The sequence below is a fragment of the Pyrgilauda ruficollis genome, unplaced genomic scaffold (genome assembly GCF_017590135.1).
Source record: "Pyrgilauda ruficollis isolate IOZ18807 unplaced genomic scaffold, ASM1759013v1 scaffold2, whole genome shotgun sequence".
NCBI classification, from domain to species: Eukaryota; Metazoa; Chordata; class Aves; order Passeriformes; family Passeridae; genus Pyrgilauda; species Pyrgilauda ruficollis.
Window position 1 is genome coordinate 8,506,532 of NW_024519206.1, and position 20,000 is coordinate 8,526,531.

Below are 20,000 nucleotides of genomic sequence, written 5' to 3' on the forward strand. Positions count from 1 at the left end.
ATTCTGACTGGTAGTTATCAATACATGCAGCCCTCCAGACTATAGATGTTGCAATCTATGTGGTTTTAAGTTTACCTTTCTTTCTTAGGTTAGAACAATAAAACTTTTATGTTTAATTCAGAAAAAACATACTGCATGCCATTTTAATAAAAAAGCAGAATTTCGTTCTTAACTACCAACTAATTTTCCCCTTTCCCTGAGGGCTGACTACCATGACACTTGGATTCCACACTGCCCTCACACTGAGTTGGAACAGGTTTAATTAAAATGTAAAGTAGCTCAATGCTTGCTGACAGCATGTGTCCACTTGATAAATGCACAGATTTAAGAGCATATTGCACAGTAAAATCTACCAAAAAAGTATCTGAAGATCACTTCACAATTTAATTGCCCAATGGAATCTCATTTAACTAGAGTATTTGCAAATAATAGCTGAGATTTTTTTGTTATTTAATCTCATGTAATAAAGAAAAATAATTTCTTTCAAGGTAAAGTTTTTAAAAAGACAACCAAAAATGCCACCACAATAACGACAGAAGTTGCTTCCTTAAACTAAGCTAAGTCAGTAAGGAAGTACAAATAATAAGGGAAAAATATTATACTAAGAGAATGAAGCAGTCAAGAATTGTAATTCTGACTAGAGAGATGCCTTTCAGAATTTCTTTAAATAAATACTAAAATAAATCCTACTCAATAGTAAGTTTAATGAATGATTCTCCAGAGATAAAAGTAGTAATAGTAATACTACTACCATATGCAATAAAAATTAAATCACTTTTTAAGTACAGATACATAGTCTCTGACCTACAGAACAAATACTGTAAAGATTTCCAAAAAGACTTAATGAAAAATATGAATTCAAATGTTTTATGAGCCAAAAACAAAAAAGAGAAAATCAGGATTCCAAAGGCCTGTAATATTAAAAATTCAAAATAAATGGTGGCAAAAAAGTTAGCAGACATCATAACAGATTCACTTACCAGTATCTGAGATGTATGCATGGAGCTGAACTGTCTCATCAGTAGGGACACTTGAAAGGTCATCTAAGGACTGCAGGGTGGGAGATAATGTAGGAGGGAAAAATGCGAAAAAAAGAATAAGATCAAAAATACATCATATTTGAGATGTGTTTTGATTAATCTATTTAATTTTCAAACTTTCAGTTCACTATACTAAAAGCTTAGTGCACTGTAACAATGCAAGTGTTTGTACTACTTGGTTTCCAAAGCCATTCTTTTGCACAGTACAGGGCATTTCACTTCCCCCATCATTTTCACACATAGTTTTGTGATCACTCATGTGACCCACATCTCTCTCTCCCCAAACAACTGGGGAGAGAGAGATGTGTAACAGGTCTTTTGGCTTTTACCTTCATAGCATTCTGCTTTCTTTCAAGTGTCTTTACTTGAATGTTACACAGCAGAAGAATCTGGAAGTTTTTCTGCTTTATGTAAAAAAAAAAAAACAAAAAAAAAAACAAAACAAAAAAAAAAACAGCCAACATTTTTCTCAGGAATATTTTCTGTCATAAAAAAATGAACAGGTACATCTTCAGCTAGTTAATGCTCTGTCTCCATATTTAATAATAGCTGAGATCAAAAGAAGCCTGATGGGTCTTTTAGAGAAGTTTTGATTTTAGTTAAAATTAATACATCTGATTACTAAGATTTAACATAATAAAGCTCTTCAAGACTTTTGAAAGACTTGCATATGCAACTGAGAAAAATAGAGGATGGGTCACTATGCATCCTAATCTGAAATTACCAGATTAAATAAAAAGAGTTTGATCCGAGTGTCTGTGAATTCTACTTAGGTGGCTCCCAGTTACTTTATGTATTTTACCCCATAATTCTAAAATTATCCAAAGAAACACATTTAGAATGAATATAGCTATTTGTCTTTTACAATTTAACCAAGCCAGTTTAATAGTGACTTACAATGCAAAGTTGCCTACAATAGAGCTTATTGGTTAGCAGTGCCATGCCCATGTCAAACTAAAATCTCTACCTACATCAATTAAGTTTCTAAATCTCTGTTTCCTTAAACATAAAACAATATACAAGATTACAATCAAAAGATAGGCTGGACTTAAACATTAATTATTTAAAGACTCTGCTCTTGCCCCTTCTTCATCTGATTCTTTATCAACTTCACAATATCCCAACATAATATTCCATTCTTTCCTCCTCTAGTTCTCTTCAAGGAACGGATCTTGTCTGCCTCAACCCCCTCAATCAGTCTGTGCCTAAATGTCTACTCCTGAAGGTAAGTTAAAGACAACTTTATAACATAGACTGTTATAAAGTCTCAATACTGAATAAAACACAGCTTGTAAGTGGCTGAATAATGTGTTGCAGTAGGGATTCTCCTGAACAATATGCCTGTAGACTTTTAATACCAAGGTCCCAGACTGAGAAAAGGTAGAAAAAAGAAAAACCCTTCTGGGAAAATCTGTTTTGCCACAAAATGCTATAGTGCTAGAAGTTTATGTCTATTGAACAGTAGAACAGATGAATTTATGCAAAAATATTTTGACAGCAGACATCATCTTTACCTCAAGAATCTATAAGTTACTGGATGCTGGAAAGTTATTCTGGTTAAGTATCACCATAAGTAGGCTGCTCCTTTAATCTTTATTAAGATTGCTTTCAGTCATTGTTGGACACAACACTGACTTAATCCATTCTTGTGCAAGTTCCTCGGACAGCCACGACCCTGTCAGGTGTGCTGCTCTATACTGCAGTGTTCAAATTGGGAGCAGAGTACCACCTGAGAGTGACTAACAGAAGACATTTGTGGAAGCTTGGATAAAGTGCTTGATATTATGAAAGCTCTAGGATTTGATTATCAGTAAGATGGAAGTGATATGATGCTGTAAGAGAAGACAAGTAACTGTCAACTGCTCAAATGTTTTGTTTGCTATAAAATACTGGCATTAAGGTACTGTTATATTTCTAAAGGCATAATTATTTCTTGTTTTCCTGCTTCCCTTCACTGTCACTCAAGTTCAGATTTCTTTGTGATTACTGAGTGGGGCTCAAGCTGACATATGCTAATGACTGCCAAAAGTTCAACCCAGCCACTTCTGCTGCCCTTCAAGGTCTTGGAACACCTGTGTAAATCCTTCTATTTACTCAATGCAAAGCTCCCATTATGGATCCTTCAGAGGAAATCTGCAAGAGTCTGTGAATATTTACAATAATTTTATACTCCCAAAATGTGACCCACTGATTTAATATAGTAGATTAATATATCAAATCAAAAGGCAGAAATTAAGGTATTTTTGTAAAACAACTTTTCTTCAAAACAGTTTTGAGCCTGTCTTCCAAATTCTTCCAGTGAAAGTATGAATTGCAGACAATTTATTTTATAATAGAAACTTTAGGAAACACTCAACTACTGTGGCAAGGCACTATGCAGCAACTATTAATACAAGTAAATTAAAAGGTTGAAACCTGAACAGATAACACAACAGACAGTCATTTAATATGAGCTAATATCTCTACTATTAGATATATTCACAGGAACACAAGTTAATTAAAAACCTAAAAATATCACAACCCAATCTTATTTAATACATTGTCATTAGCTGCAAGTACAGAAATTCCCTGACCTTTGAAGTAACCTTTCCAAGGTCTATTTTTCTTATGTAACTGACTAACACAAGGGAGCTAAATTATGTGTACAGAAACTTACTCTTGACATGGAATTCAGCCAGCAAAAACTAATCTACCAGTATTCAAACACCTGTAAAAGCAATGAACACCCTGAACAATATGGACTACAGAAAAGTAAAAGTAGTTCTGCATAAAGAGAAATTTACTTATGTATTTCTCCTAGAATGTTCCTAACTCTTTGTAATAAATGTAGCATTCTATAAATACCCTCATCACAACAAAACCAAAAATCAAGTCTTTGAAAAGTCCCATGCAAATACCTATTATTAGCACTGCAACAGTGCTACGTAAAGACTTTAGGATTTTCTAACTTAGCTTGGAAAGTCACTTGAAATGAAGCAGCAGATCACCACTAGCCAGATAAACCACCACAATGACAAATCCTCATTCATAAAACAAAACTGTGGTATGTCACAACATTATTAGAAAGAGTACTTAAAAGACCTTTGAAACATCTTTTAAAGAAATTAGTTAAAAGGCTCTTGTGAAAAATATGGCTAAGTTTTTCTTCTGCATCTACCAGGAGTTTGCATAAATTGTATCACCGAAACACCTCCCCTCTTCTTTACATTTCAAAATGCCAACAACAGGAAAATAATAGGAAAGAAAATCCCAATTTAAATTAAAAAAACATCCAAATCTTACAAAAACCCAAACCCTATGAACAACAAACCACCACAGTGAAACACTACTGTAACATTAATGTTACGTGCATTCCTTTAGAAAACACTCATTCCTTTTGATGCAAGCATGACCTTATCATTACAGTGGTACTCCTAAGGAGCTACAGCACCTTCCAAATAAAAAACAGAAAGGCCCAGGCATCACATAACCCAGGAAATTGCATGCAGATTGTAAATCTCCACATAAAATCTTCATGATACAAAAAGGTTTGGAAACATACTCTCATATGTCCAACTGAATCTCGCATACTTTGGGGCTCAGCTACCCACTGTCTGCAGAAACATGGGGAGGATATATACCAAACTTCTTATGATTTCGACTTTTTAAATAAATGTATTTGCATTTGTGGTTTAGGTACACTCATTTAACAAAGAAAAGGTTTTGACAAACCGACACAGGTCAAGAATCACTTTTAAAAAAAAACTGAACTTGAAATTGGACAGATAAAAACAACAAAGACTCATGGTTGGAATAAACTCCAGAGCCTTGTTTTACAGTCTATTTAAATTTAATCCTTGGAGACTTCTATCTCAAAGTATTTGTTTTCACCTGTTATTACATAACTCCAAATTTATATCTATTTAAGAAAAGCAAATAGGGGTAAGAAATTATGCTTTCCATAAATTAACTGTTTCTGTGAGAAACAATGCAAAATGCCATTAAACATGGGAAAATACAAAAAGGAGAAGTTTCATCTTACAGAGTAATTAATAACTTGTGTGTTTCAATTTGATTCAAAAACTTTTTCAGAAATTCAACTGTAGTGAAGTGAAACCTGTAATGTACATTAAGTTAAACTATTTTATCACACTTTCTCTACTGTTGAGGACAAAATCAAATCCAAGCACTTACCAGATTTATGCTGCCAGTAGGAGACCCATTAAAAGATTCTGGAAGCAGTGAGGAAAAGGAAAGGAAAAACCAGGTTAGAAGATTTTCCTCCATTGTAGGGCCACACATAAATAAAAATGCATTCACAAAACACGGAGAATGAAGGAGAACTGCGGCACTGGGCAAAATGCTGCATGCAACATGCAAGTGTTTCAAATTTCCAGTAAGGACACTTAAAGAAATGTAAATTTATAAAGATTCTAAATAAATACTTCAACTTTTTTTAAAAGTTTTTATCTCCACATGGTACTCTTTGTTAAGAGCTGGTTAAACAGTGAAAACAATTTCCACTGGATCTGTACTTCAGTTAGTAAGAACAATAATATCATTTGCTTTAAAAAGCCGTATCTCCTATGCATATTCAATTTCTATTTCCAGAGAGGAGTATACTTATGCATTAAAGAACCAAATACATTGAAGAGTTTTAAGTATTTTCATGAAAAAAGTAGAATGGAAGAACTGCATATTAATTTTAATGACAAACTAGTTACCAAGACCTGACAAGAATTTATATAAGATTAATAAACTTAACAGTGAAATCCCTATGTGAGTTTACACAAAAAAGCACAAGGAGGAAAATAAATTTAAATACGAGACACCACAGAAGTATTTAATTTCCTGAAAACAGTATGGATTTTTTTTTTTATTTTCATTTTAAAGCAGAGAAAAGAATGGTCCCAGGAAATACCCCTTAGAGATACCAAGCTCACCTCCTTCACCATCATCTGATCCTCTGAAACTGGGATCCTTCAGCATATCCAGCTCAGCTAACATACGCACATACAACACGTTCTGCTTGAACGAAGGGTAGAACCTCTCATCTCGCAGCATCAACTCATACACCTTATTGAAACAAAAATGCCAACTTCAGAAATACTTACTGCATTTTTTAATGAATCAGACTAGTTTTCATAAATTCTACTTAAACAAGTACCTCTGCATACATGTCTCTGACTTACTCTTAATGGAAAGGTTATCAGAAAATACCTAATGAGTCAGACACGCACATCTAGGAAGGGAAGTGGCACAATACATATAAATGCTTCTGTCTTCTGCTCTGAGCCCTTCCAATTGCAGTATAAACCTATTTGGTCTTTATCCATTTCATAAAAGGTTATCTCAGTCCCTCCTTGTAGATAAACTACAAATGTAGACCAGCAAATACTTAGGGCAAAAGGTGAGAAGAGGGACAGAAGGGGAGGGAAGACACCATATGTCACTTTCCTGAAAATTTCTAGTTTAGTCAATACAATACAGCCATACCTCAAAAAAGATTTAACCACACCACCTCAAACAATTAACCTTCACAGCATATACACAAGTATCTATACACAGCAGGAATTAATTCATAATGTTTGGATACTCATGTAAACTCTAGAATATTTTAATTATTTTTTTCCCATGGACCACTGTTCAATCTAGTAAGAACAGAAAAAAAAAACCAATCCATCCAGGTGTGAGGAAGTTCAATTCTTTTGTAACATATGGGAAATTTATGCTCTTCAGCAGAATTCACAAGCAAGGCCCAGATTTCACAAGCTGCTTTAATTAGTCTTAAATGGGAGTCCCACATAAATAGTGCGATTCTAAATTCTACAGCTCATATCACTAATTTGTAGCATGAATGAGAACATTGAAGTAAGGATCTAAAATAAAAACATTTCAGACTGGGTATGTTAAGTTATTGCCAGAATATTAATCATTCACTTTTCCTTTTTAAATACATATATTACACTTGAATGATAAAGTCTACATAAGCAGGTAGTAAATATACTGGTTTTTCTTCAGCACTTGCTACTTCTGAGTGCTTCACTGGTCAAGTTTTCAGAAATGGATGAGTCAAACTAATTTCTGGGAACAGCTATAGGATTTAAGATGGGACCATTACATTCACCTTTGAAAAAGAGAAGTAAAACTGAACGAAAACTGTATGTTTTCGTGTACTCATGACATTTTTCTTAAATTGGTGCATTAACACAAATAAAAACACGATAATCTAAACTGTGTTTCATACTTAGATTCATACAGGAAGGACACTCCTTCTGTCTACTGCTCTGAAAACCATGGGCTAACGAATGGAAAAGTAAAAATTGACAATTTTAAAAGAGTGTGATTTTCATAGATCAGAAAAATGGTTACACAGCTTTTAGGGTTTAGATATTTGACTTCTTTTCTAGCATCTATAGTTATGTTTTATACTCCATAGCATTAACAGTTCTTATGAAATGAAGGACGAATAGAGTATACCTTTCTCTGAATGTCATCAAAGATTTCAGGTGTTGGATCCTCATGGTTCAATGTTTCTGCAAGTTTTGCTACTAAGTTGTCATCAATATTAACTCTTGGAGATGCCTGTCATAGAGATCTAAATCAACTTTTGCAGCATAAAAATAAGAAAATTCTACTTTATCAAATAAAATCCAATACAATGCTGCAACTCTCTAAGTAAACTAAATTTCTTTTTCACAAGTATCTCTGTAACTGTCTAGAACATACAACAGGAGTCAGATCCCATCCACCCCCAAAATTAAGTACAGAGTTTGTGTTAAAACTTGGAAGTTTCACTATTAAACACTATGAATTGCCTCAAAAACAATTTATACGTGCATTTTGAAGCAGTACCTAAACCAGATTTACTCAGACTTATGAACAGCTTTTATTTATTTATGAAAAAGATGAAGATTCAGAAATCAAGAACAAGCCAATAAAAAAGTAATAGGATGAAGTTCTGAAACATCTGAGGAAAGGCTAACAGTTTGTCAATTGCCCATTTCTGAGTGAGAGGTGATTTTTATGCACACACAAATTTAGAACAAAGATGCTTTGTCAATACAAGTTGATGAGCAGTTTCTTCCACAGAGGAATCCTTAAAGCCTATTGAAAGATATCCAATGGTGATATTTGAGTGATTTACACAGACAATTGTAGAGAAGCACAGGAAGCTACTTCATTAGAAAATCCAATCTTAATCCAAGTTTGGACAAATACTCTGTTCCATTTTTTAAATAACACTTCTTAAGGGGGCTGGCAAGGGCGGAGGGCAGAATAAAAGGAAGGAAAAGGACAGCATTCACAGACTTTTTTATTCTGTCTTTACATTGTCTCTAGTTTGTGTATTCTAGAAAGCCAACTTCTGAGGAACACAGTGCATCTGACAAGGCAGTCAGAGCAATGAGGGCAATATAAGCCTTTATAAATGAGGGGGAACACAAAAGAGGAAGACTTCCTTACTGCTTGACATGAGAAAGAGAAGATACACACACAATAGCTTAAGTGTCAACATGTAAGCAACTTGTACTACATATCAACCATTTCATATTAACTTAGCTATAACTATATCAAAGAAGTATCAGTACAAAGAATAAACAAACTGCAGAATGAAGTTATTCCTACCTTTTCTGATAAATATTGCTCATAAACTCCAAATGCAGCTGCTCTTAATAGACCCTTGGTCTGATTAGTCTGATGTTTTCCATCTTTCTGCCGGCTTTGAAGTACCTCCAGTTGTTGCTGTGCTGTAACCCTGTATCCTTCCACTGTCATCCAGAAAAACAGATGTGCTTGGCCACCAGTTTGCTGCATGTAATCTACAGAAAACAGACACCACATGACCATAGTTACTGTTGTACATCTTGGAACAGGAATTCTCTATGATGCTGACTACACATGGAATACCAGGATCTGGTTATACATCTGGAATACTTGCCATATAGAGTAAATAAAAAAAATACATATACATATTGGTGATACATATGTGTATATATGTATCCATACTGGTGACAATCAGTAAAAAAAACCTGAGAGCAAAGTCTAGGAACTAAGCACTGAATCCTCAAATGCACATGTAAAAAGTGAATCCTTCACTACCACGTGAATGTAACAGGCTTGTACAGCATGATACAAATGGAGATGAAGTTCAAACTTTATTTCTTAAAAACAGGTTCACAGGATCATGGAATTATTTACACTGGAAAAGATGTTCAAGACTGCCAATCTAGCACTTTCCAGTCCACCACTAAAGCACGTTCCTAAGCAGCACATCTACATGTCTTTTAAATACCTCCAAGGATGGTGACTCAACTACTCCCCTGGGCAGCCTGCAAGCCAATGTTTCACCCTTTTGGTGAAAAAATATTTCCTAATACCTAATCTAAACCTCATCTGGCACATCTTGAGGCAATTTCCTCTCACCCTTTTGCTAGCTGCCTAGGAGAAGAGAGCAGCCCTCTCCTCACTACAGCCTCCTTTCAGGCAGTTGTAGGCAGTGATAAGGTCCTACCTGAGCATACTTTTCTCCAGCCTAAGAAACCCCAGTTTCCTGCGACAGCCCACACAAACTTATACTCCAGATCCTTCCCCAGCTTCGTTGCCCTTCTCTGGATATGCTGCAGCACCTCTATGTCTTTCTTATAGCGAAGGCCAGGATTTGAGGTATGACTTCACCAGTGCTGAGAACAGGGGAGCAATCACCGCTCTAGTCCTGCTGGCCACACTATTCCTGATCCAAACTAGGATACCCTTGACCTTCTTGGTCACCTGGACTCACTTCTGGCTCATGTTCAGCTGCTGTCAATCAGCACTCCCAGGTGCTTTTCTTCCAGCCACTCTGCGCCCAGCCTGCAGCACTGCCTGGGGTTGACACAAGTGCAGGACTTGGCACTTCAATTTACTGAATCTCATACAAAGATCTCAGACCATAAATTCAGCCTTCTTCCATCTAGAGCGCCCTCCTGCCCTCCAGCAGATGAACACTCCTGCCCAACTTAAGTGTCATCTGCAAACTGACTGAGGGTGTTCACTTTATGCCCAAGACAGCCTCCAATTATCACATCACCCTGTTTGCAAACAACAGGTTCAGACAGGTGCCTTTCTAGATTGGCTGCCTTACCAACTGTGTCAGGAAGTACCTCCCACGCACTGCAGAAACTTCCTGGACTGTTCCCATCTACTGCATTAAGAGGATTATAACCACCAACAAAACTGATGGATATCCTTAGTACTGACATTTAGCAATTCCAAGTACACAGTCCTGTGAGTTAGCATATTCTTTACAAATAAAACAGATCAGATAAATTGACACTTACCCATAAAAAACTGTAGTGCAACATTGTCTACCAGAATATGGTCCAGAGGGACTGTGCAAAGTTTTCCAAAGTTTGCTGCCAGTTTCACAGTATCTATTTCCTGTAACCATAGTTCAGTGTGTTCATAGGCTTTTTTTTAACTGACTTTTAAAACTTCTACTTACTACAAAGCACAGAGGTTTAAAAAAATTACAATACATATAATAAAGTAGCAGCTCAATGATTAGCTATTTTCATGAACACTAGTAAATTAAAGTCTAGATTAGAAGGTCAAGTTTTCTTAATTATTTGCCTTCAAAACCAGCTGCAGCTGTTCTGCTACATGATAAGCTGGATTTTAAAACTACTGTTTTATGTAATACTCTACAGGTCAAATTAACCCCAAATACCTCATCAGCAGTGACAGTAGGAGAAAATTAATTAACAAGAATTAACGTCACCATTTGATAGGCCACAGGTCACCACAACTTAAATTCATCTCTGTCACATTTTCTTCTGCCTATATGACACTTCTTGCTATTACAGCAATACCTTCAGGTCCAGCTATAGAATGCTTAATTATTTTAATAGTCAATACATGCAGAACACTACATTATCTTGGAACCACATCTAGGCCAAATTAAGAGTCAAGAAACTAAGTAAAGCCAAACATACCAGCTCTATCAACCCTTAATTATAAAACAAGCAAAACAAACAACTAGTCAGTCATTTGCAACTTCACTCTTTTGAAACTAAAAAAATTTTAAAACACTTACTTTTCCTGACTGCAACCTCTGAATTCTTGAATCACATACTTTAATAACATATAATAAACTGTTTATTTGATTTTTTATAGTGTTGATATCTGCAAGCAAAAACAAAGAGAATTAAGAAATGCAGATGACTAAAAGTCTTGCAGGTTTTTTTCAGTTTAAATACCTTGCTAATGGAAGTGAACAAGAAGAAATATTTTTCTTTTCCCTTTTTCAGATTAATGGTTAACTGACTACCATTACTACCTCAAATATTATTGAAATTCAGAACCACCAGTCAGACAGTTTTGATTTAACAGAAATACACTTAGCTAACCTACAAAAAGGAATCAAACACACACCAACCAACAAACACTTATGAAAATGAAGACTCAAGTTTTATCACTTCTTATGCAATTTTTTAAAAATAAAATACTTTATGCTGCATCAGAGCTTTTCTTTTTTAATTGTTGCAATATTCTACAGAGATCATGCTTCTAAATGCATTTCATATTTTGCAAAACAATGCAGCACTAACCATCTCCTGCTGTATCTAGAGATCGAAGATATTGCAATTCTTCACTTGCTTTATCTTTCACAGCTTCCAACTCGCCTATATTATCACTTAATTTAATAATATTCATAAAGGCCTCATAGTTACAGTTGGAATCACGAATCTGAAACACAAAGTTTTACAGTGTAAGTAATGCAAAACAGCAAAATGCAACATCAAGACATGATTCTTCTTCAAGTGAATTAGTTTGATACAGTACTGCAAAGTGGCATTTTGAAAGTTCTTTGATGCTTCTAAATTTTCCTTTTGGTACTGAAATTTTACATGGACTAAAACAGAAAAAGCATACATAGTCAAAACTATTTCACACCATCACTTCCTGTTTTCAAGAAGTACAACACAGACGCATCAAGACAACAAAGTCCATCCTTAATGGAGATCCTTAATGAAGACCTCCAAAATCCAATCCACCATCTTCTGCTATTATCTCCTCAGCTAAGTAGGTAGAAAATGGAGAGACCACTGAAAAGGTTCACCTTTACCAAGATCCCCTGCAAGTATACATGGTCCCAGAGTAATGGCTTCTTAAGATATAGAATTACAAAAAGAATTAAAACATTCTACCATGTAATCACAACCTACTGAGGGAAAAACAACTCTACACAACTCCTCTCTGGAACCCTAATTCAGATACCCTGACAAATACTATTAGCTATTTAAATACATACAATTTTACCAGTACTGGCATAGAATGAACCTGCTCTAGGGACTCAAAAGGAATTTATGCAAGTGAAAGAAGCCTGCTGTGCTGCCAAGATCACTGGAAACTGTGCTGTGAATGCAGCATGGAGATCAGGGAAAGGTTGGCAGCTTTACAACACATGCACACAGGTGCTGAGAGTAAAGACAGCATTAGAACTCAATCATCTGAAGCTAAGAAAGTCACTTCACCTACATCTCTTATAAATGCTCACTTTAATATGGAAATGTAATACTTGGTCTGTACCGAAGAAGTGCATTGACATGAGCTGCACGAAGCAGAAAGAATGGAGACTGGATAACATTGATCAAAGTTAATGGGAAAATCTCCCTAAAAATCTGCTTTTAAAAGTAATAGTACAAGCAGTATTTGAACTTACAACATTTTGTAGATTTGTGAATTTCATAGTGAAGAGAGAAGTTTGAATTAACTTCTGATTTTGTATTGAAGCCTTGTATTTTATTGCAACGTAATTAGTATTGGACTGTGGTATGCCTGGAATTAAACTTCTCTTTTCCAGAAACTGATCTTTTCATTCAAGTGCGACTTTATGTCAAAGGTTCCAAAAGGAGCCAGGATTTATTTCAGTCATCTCTACTTCTGACCTTAATTTCTGCAACAATCTCCATTTCATAAGACTTGTATTAATTTTTTCCTTATCTTTTGCCCAGCACATTTGCTTCTTCATCTCAGAAAGCAATTTTGAAAATTAGTTATTTGGGACATCACTATCATAACAGAAAGCTTTATAAAAAGCTCAGAATCCTATCTCTGGATGCAGCCGGGGGCAGTGTTCAGTAAATAAAGAATGAGGCCAAGTTACAAATAAAGAACACACGTAGGAGGAAAGGGGAATCGACAACTTAAAATTCTGCTCCAGATGAGCAATACTTTTTCTTACTAAAGCTAGGATTCCTGTAGAACGCGTACAAACTTTTACATTAAATGAAGGAGGCTGGAGTGAAGGAAACATTGTACATATACACTTGAAGCTATTCCGTAATTCCATACATAAGAAGAACTTTGAAATGCAAAGGTGTTTTCAGCATAGGATTTGAATGTACACTATAAGACTAAATTATGTTAATAAAAAGAGAGAACTTGGGGGAAAAAATTAAAATTGATTCATGAACTATACAGGATAATAACGTGTAAGAGTAGTTTTAACTTGCTGTGCAAAGAATCAATAGTGTTAATTAAAGCACAAATATTCTATTTATGTTAACTTTACTATATAATACTATTTTAAAAGTTTGGGGGCTTTTCTTGTAGGTCTATTAGAGAGTTATTAAAGGAAAAAAATTGTTTCTGCCCATTCCATTGAATTATTTAGGGTTAATACAAACAGTCCTAGAATAACTGCCCCGAAATTCCTTAGCAGAAAATAAATGTTTCTTAGTTTTCATTCCTGAGACCACTTAAGCTTGAAAGGCCAAACTGTAAACAGTCAGCAGAAAACAACTCCACAGGTACGGCCATACTTCCCAAACAGCCAAGAAGAACAGTCAGAGGACTGAACATTACATTTTGTGATACATTAGTCCTCAGTCAGGCAACTATTGCTGAACAATCAAAATAAAGAATGCAGATATATAGACTCTATGTGTATGTGTGTATAAAATTAAAAATAGCAGCCCTGAGTTCATTCTCTCTGCCAACACATTCGGTGATTTATACCAGAAACCTGTGTTCTGGAAATACAAATGATTTTAAACATTTTATATCTTACCATCCATATGACATACTGATTAATATAATCAGGATCACTGAGCTGGTTTATTAACGGAAGCAGAATTCCTCGGGAGAGGATTTCCTAAAAAACAAAGGATTTCTAGATCATCATTTTATACATTTATTCATAAAGCTAGTGTAACTGCAACAATTTATACATCACTGTGTAGAGCTTAAAACACAAAAGTGTAATTACAGAAAACATTTAATAGGCACTACCACATTCTCCTCCAATTAACACTACAAATGTAATTTGCAATTGCAAGAGATTACAAAAAAAAAGCCTCCTCAAGAATAAACAACCTCAAAATAAACAACATCTACTTTCTCATGCTTTTGTCATGATGGAGCTAAAAGAGCGTTTAAAAACATTTCAGACAAACTGCTCACTGATATTAAATACTTATCAAGATTCTACTGCTTTTAAATACCCTAATATTAAATTAGATCAATTTTAGAAAATAAGACCTGCAGCTTAGAAATTTTTTACGACATTAAACCAAAGAATTGGGATGGCTTTTAGAATCTGAACTTACCCTGACAAAGTATCGCATGATCTTGTTCTGGAAGTCTCCAGGAGGTAGCAATATATACAGTAAAACCTCACACAGATCCCTTAGGAATCCTAGAGAAGGAAAACAAAAATCCCTCAGCACAATTTTACATTATGTTACTTCACATCTTACCTGATATCACCAAATGCCATAGATAAATCCTTAATTCTGAGTTCAAATATACAATCATGTATCTCTTACATTCCAAGCATTACAGTAACACCTTCAGATGGAATATAAGCAGCACTGATAAAAAAGATCTACCTCAAACCCAAGACAACAAAAGCCAAGATTAAAAAAAACTGGAACAACCTAACTCAAATGAATTTTCCTCACTTAACATATTCAGGGTTTTTTCCTCTCCTTCAACACTTTCCCTAAAAATATAGTGCTTTTTGCAGGAAGACTACAAAATAGTGATAAGGAAGGCACATCTACCAAAAAGCAGTAAGAATCTGCAAAACCATCCCCTCCCTCCCAGGAAAAAAGATTTTTATCTTAAAATTTTTCCACTGAAAGGAGGAAGACTTACATAGGTAAGTCATGCTTACATACTTCATTTTAGTTATTGCATTAATATGTACAAATCAGAGGAAATATACATGTATGGTAGATCACCACACTTTGAAAGTCATATGCTAAGATGTTAAAGCATTTCATATCGTGAACACAATTATTAATATTTTAATTTAGTTTCCCATACTAAAATATTTACTCAGAAGATAATATTGAGAGACCTTCTTCATCTTTGGGAGAAGTGCAGACTAGATCACGACAGACTTCTTTTTCCATTTCAACTTCAACCTCAAAGAATGTATCTACAAGTTCCTCAGCTTGATCTGTGCAAAAGAAAATTTAAAAAGCATGTTTTTGTCAAAACTAGAAATTTGAGAGAGAAATTGAATTCTAAAATAAAGCTAACCATACTTCACACACATAAGATACCAGTCTACTCAGACTCAAATAAAAAATACTTCACATTACCTTTCATCTGATTGCCTTTCTCTGCTATCCTTTGCTGAGCTTTTCTGAAAACTCGAAGATGAGTGCCAAAGTCATCAACAAGTCGTGTAGTGAAATAAGGCTGCCAGTCTGTTTCCTTTGACCTATTAGTAAAGGACATCCACGGAAAGTAATTATTTTCTTGTGAACACAAAGAACAATAATAAATTCCTACCTCTCACTCCTTCCTGCCAAGAACCACACTGATAGTAAACATGGAAAAGCAAAGAAATAAATCAGTCTCCTAATTGCCTATCCACTGAAAACCCAAATATTGTAAAATACCACTCTTGTACCACATTAATATTCATGTTCGATTTAGTTGAAAGTCAACATTTGCATCAAGAATAATGTTCTGATTTGTGACAGTGTCAAATATCTGTGAGAAGTCCTGATATAAACAGTTCAAAACATAAAACTAAAACACTCTCCAGGTCTTTTTCAGCCACACTTTCTACCATTTTGGAAGGCATCTAATCAAAATAATTTTCTTCTGAACTTGCAGAATACGTACCAGTGAGAAAACACACACTTCACTTGAAACTAACACAATCTAATATTATCAACAATTGATTCCACAGCTTATATGAGGTTCTTAGTGTACTCTTCCAACAACAAACATAGGTTTAGATCAGAAAATAGTTACTGTTACATTAAACTCCTTCCTTAGAGGTGTGAAAAGGAAAGAGGTATTTTTATGAATCTGTGCCTTACTATGTAACCTAAAAATGTGATTGTGCACTATAGGTTTAATAAGCCTTGATGCTAGTAATAGCTCTCACACCACACTAAGTATTTTACTGCATGAACTCTCTCAAGATGCCCATTTTGTTATAACAGGAATCCTTTTACAACATTTCCTTTGTTTGTGTTTGTTCCCTTACCTGCTCTTTCTTTTCTCAAGGAGAGAGAAAGAGATAAGGAACTCTGGAAGAAAGGGAAGGCTACTGCAAAATCTAGATGTGTAAATTAGAAACAGAGCTGTCCCAAAGGGCCATTGATCAAACAATCCAGAACCCCATCTGCACAAGACAGAACCGCACAAAACCTCTGGATGGCAGCCTTACCCCAGGCTCCCAAAGCGGCAGTTCTCAGGAAATACTAAATTCCCACTGTACTCATTCTCTCCAGAAGCTGACAGGCTGTGTGAAACTACAGGTAATGGTACTAACCTAAACTGCTTCACCTATATCCAACTACAGGCATTATAAATACACTACATCATTTTTTCTGCAGAACGGCTGCAGGCCTGTGAAACCGATTTGCTTTCTATGGCAGAACACAACTGCACAGGAAATGTGCCTATTTTTGAAGAGCCATTGTACTGTAGGAAAGAAAAATAAACTTGGAAGAATTTGACCTACTTTGACACAAACTCAGTGCTCAACACTGCCCAATGAACTGGACAGTGCCAAACAGACAAAACACTGAAGCTGGGTAGTCAGGTCCATTTCATGCATAAGTTTGGTTGCTATAACTGTTTATTAAGCATTGTTTTCACAATTTCAATACTGTTTCCTAGGATTTTCATTACTTTACTTTATCATATATTATTATATTTATAATTAATTTTTCCTAATATTAAACCCAGCCTTCCATCTTTGATCCTTACTGTCAGAAAAGCACACTAACCTACATTTTCAAGTCAACAGAGGAAGGGGATAACACCTTAAAATTGCTAAGAAGTTACTTATATTTAGGTAACCCACAACCTCTTCTGCAGAGAAAGCAAGTAATAATAAGCATAGTGAATACCTGAAATAAAAAATTAATAAACAAGTATATGGATAGAAAGGCACATGGTACCTGGGCTGAGAAATCAGCCATACTAAAGAAATTAATTTCCCAGACAAGTTGCTAATCAAGTAGCAGGAAACATGTTTTAAAAAAAAAAGTTTTCCTATGTGACATTCTATTTCACTCTCTGGACTACTATTCTTTCTAAAATACCCATTGTTCTTACATATGGAAGAGTCACACAACTTCTAAAAATCATCTGAGGTGATAGATATGTTGAATTCAGACTTTGGGACTGTATTCAGACTTACCTTAGGAGTTGCCCTACTCTTTACATGAAGAATACAAAGAAGTAATGATTCACAAACTTAATGCTTAAGTTGTAAAAAAGGAAAAAAATAGCAGTTCAGTGATTTTAGACAATGTAAATTTGGAAATGGCCATTTTGCAAAAGATTATGACTTCAAACACTGTCATCTCCATTATTTCCCTAGGGGATCAGCAAAAGATCCTATTTCTTATATTATAATCCTAAATGTTTATATGTTCTTTCTGTTAAATGCACTGAACTAGGCTAGTAGATAAACATAACCACTTACCTACAACCACACAGCCCACAGTATATTGATGTAAATAAAAACAAATCTCACCTGGCAGAAAACTGAACAAGAGCATACTGAAGAGCCTGCCTAATTTCCAGAAGAAAGGATTCATCATCGCTTAGCGTGTAATACCAATACTGCACGTAGTCTCTCAGGGAAAACTGGATTACCTGAAATTGGAAAGAAAATTAAAAAAAAAAGAACTAATGAAAAAGGACCAAAAAAAAAAATATGCAATGGGTTTTTGTACCTGGTAACACAACAGCAGTTTTTCTAAAGGGTTACCAGAATGAATGATACTCCTTTGCCATTATGAAACTGGGAGTGAAACAAGAGAATTCACACACTGAAACTTCTTTTCAGACTGGTTTGCACACATTGTTTTTATCACCACTACACTGAGAAAATAAAATATACTGAAAACATACTCAAATATTGCCTAATATCCTGGCCCATCTCCCATGTTTTTTTCATTTATCACTCTCATATATAGTAAAATTTTGAAATTCTATTTGTCACTCAACTACTTCTGCATTACATAGTCAATACTTGCAAAGTAATAAAAGTAAAAAATAAATAGTCCTGGTTAGAACCTACCTGTTGTAAAGGCTCATCAATTATGTTTGCACCTGTCAGTCTTCTGTCAATCTTAATAGGTCTGGCTTCACGTTTCATTTCTTCTATGCACTTGAAAGAGATTGGGAAATGTAACTTTGCAGGGTTTAGCTCTAATTAAAAAACAGCTCTACCACTTATGATATATATGTATACACCCAGTAATGACTATATATATTTTCTATATTATTATAATTTATAGAGAAGATATAATCATAGAATTATTTGGGTTGGCAGGTCTAGTTCAACCCCCTGCAATGATCAGGGACATCTTGAGCTACATCAGGTTGCTCAGGGCCCTGTTCAACCTGACCTGGAATGTTTCCAGAGATGAGGCATCCACCACCTCTTTGGGCAGCAATATTTTCTGTATTTTTCTCTATATAGTATATAATGATGAGGAACCCCTGAAAACCTACTTTTTGCTTAATATAAATGAGCAAGTGTTTGGTAAATTACTAAATCAGAAGGAAATAAAACTCAAATAGAAAAGGAGAGAAGGGGGAGACACAAGGTAGATTTTGTGCAAGATTCCAGTTCCCCTCTTGTTTGTGTACTTGACTGTGCACTCTCAGGCAGAGAGTTTTCAGTTGGGTTTTTGGTTTCTTTATCCACCTCAGTTTATTCTGTACACCAGAAGAGAAATTACTTTTTCATACCATTGCTACTCAACAGATGAGCATTTTTGAAAGTAATTAATGAGGAGGGAAAGAAATTACTTTATTGAAGGATTTGCTTCTCAAAGCAGTTAACTCCAAGACTGACCTCATCAGAGCTGACTTTCGGCAAGTGACATACTGAAAAAGAACTCCCTTTATCAGTGCTTCTCTCAAGTAGACTAATGCAGTGTCTTTCTACAAAATTTCAATGAAATCGGCAACAAACTCCTCTATTTTCACAGTAATAACAACCCGACAACTCACACTATTGTTCAAATAAACCAGTAATTTCTTTGATCTAGAGAGAAAGTTATGACCATATTGGGAAAAGAAGAACTGCAAAAACCATAAATGAAGGAATTATAAACCATATATCCAAGCTTTTTATTCTATGTGAATAAAAGTATCACCCCAAGTATCACTCATTCAAATCAGTTAACAGTGAATGGTAGTGAAATACCTGAGGCCAGAAAAAAAATCATCCTCCTATTTAAGCAACTCTGTATCACAACACAAATATTTTTTTGCAAAATTCTGGGGTTTTTTTAACTTTCAAGGCAAGTGAACCTTCAATGCTACTTTAATACAAATAAGACTGGGTCACATTCAAACAATTAGCATATTCCACCTATAGACTAATGAATTTGCAAAGTAAAAATTACATGGTACCAAATAATTAAACATTTTACTAAACACAGCATAGTACAAATTACCACACAAAACTTTCAAAATAATTTTGAAGGACTGCCTGCATAAAAC

General features: G+C 34.9%; 1 protein-coding gene across 5 annotated transcripts in view; it reads right to left on the reverse strand.

Annotated features, from left to right (window-relative positions):
* Nucleotides 1-20,000, reverse strand: part of SNX13 (sorting nexin 13) — a 64,871-nt gene that overhangs the window by 15,919 nt on the left and 28,952 nt on the right. For 4 of the 5 annotated variants that reach the window (XR_005955016.1, XM_041466375.1, XM_041466377.1 and 1 more), the window contains exons 4-17: nt 18,565-18,654; nt 18,016-18,137; nt 15,611-15,732; nt 15,364-15,465; nt 14,609-14,697; nt 14,071-14,154; nt 11,606-11,744; nt 11,092-11,180; nt 10,337-10,436; nt 8,646-8,839; nt 7,500-7,604; nt 5,963-6,095; nt 5,214-5,251; nt 981-1,050 (exon numbers count right to left, since the gene is read on the reverse strand). Coding sequence is in view for 4 of the 5 variants with exons in the window: in XM_041466375.1 (XP_041322309.1) it covers nt 981-1,050; nt 5,214-5,251; nt 5,963-6,095; nt 7,500-7,604; nt 8,646-8,839; nt 10,337-10,436; nt 11,092-11,180; nt 11,606-11,744; nt 14,071-14,154; nt 14,609-14,697; nt 15,364-15,465; nt 15,611-15,732; nt 18,016-18,137; nt 18,565-18,654 (1,477 nt within the window). In the remaining variant the exon portion in view is untranslated. The remainder of the gene's footprint in view (nt 1-980; nt 1,051-5,213; nt 5,252-5,962; nt 6,096-7,499; nt 7,605-8,645; nt 8,840-10,336; nt 10,437-11,091; nt 11,181-11,605; nt 11,745-14,070; nt 14,155-14,608; nt 14,698-15,363; nt 15,466-15,610; nt 15,733-18,015; nt 18,138-18,564; nt 18,655-20,000) is intronic. The other variant, XM_041466376.1, reaches the window with a different exon arrangement.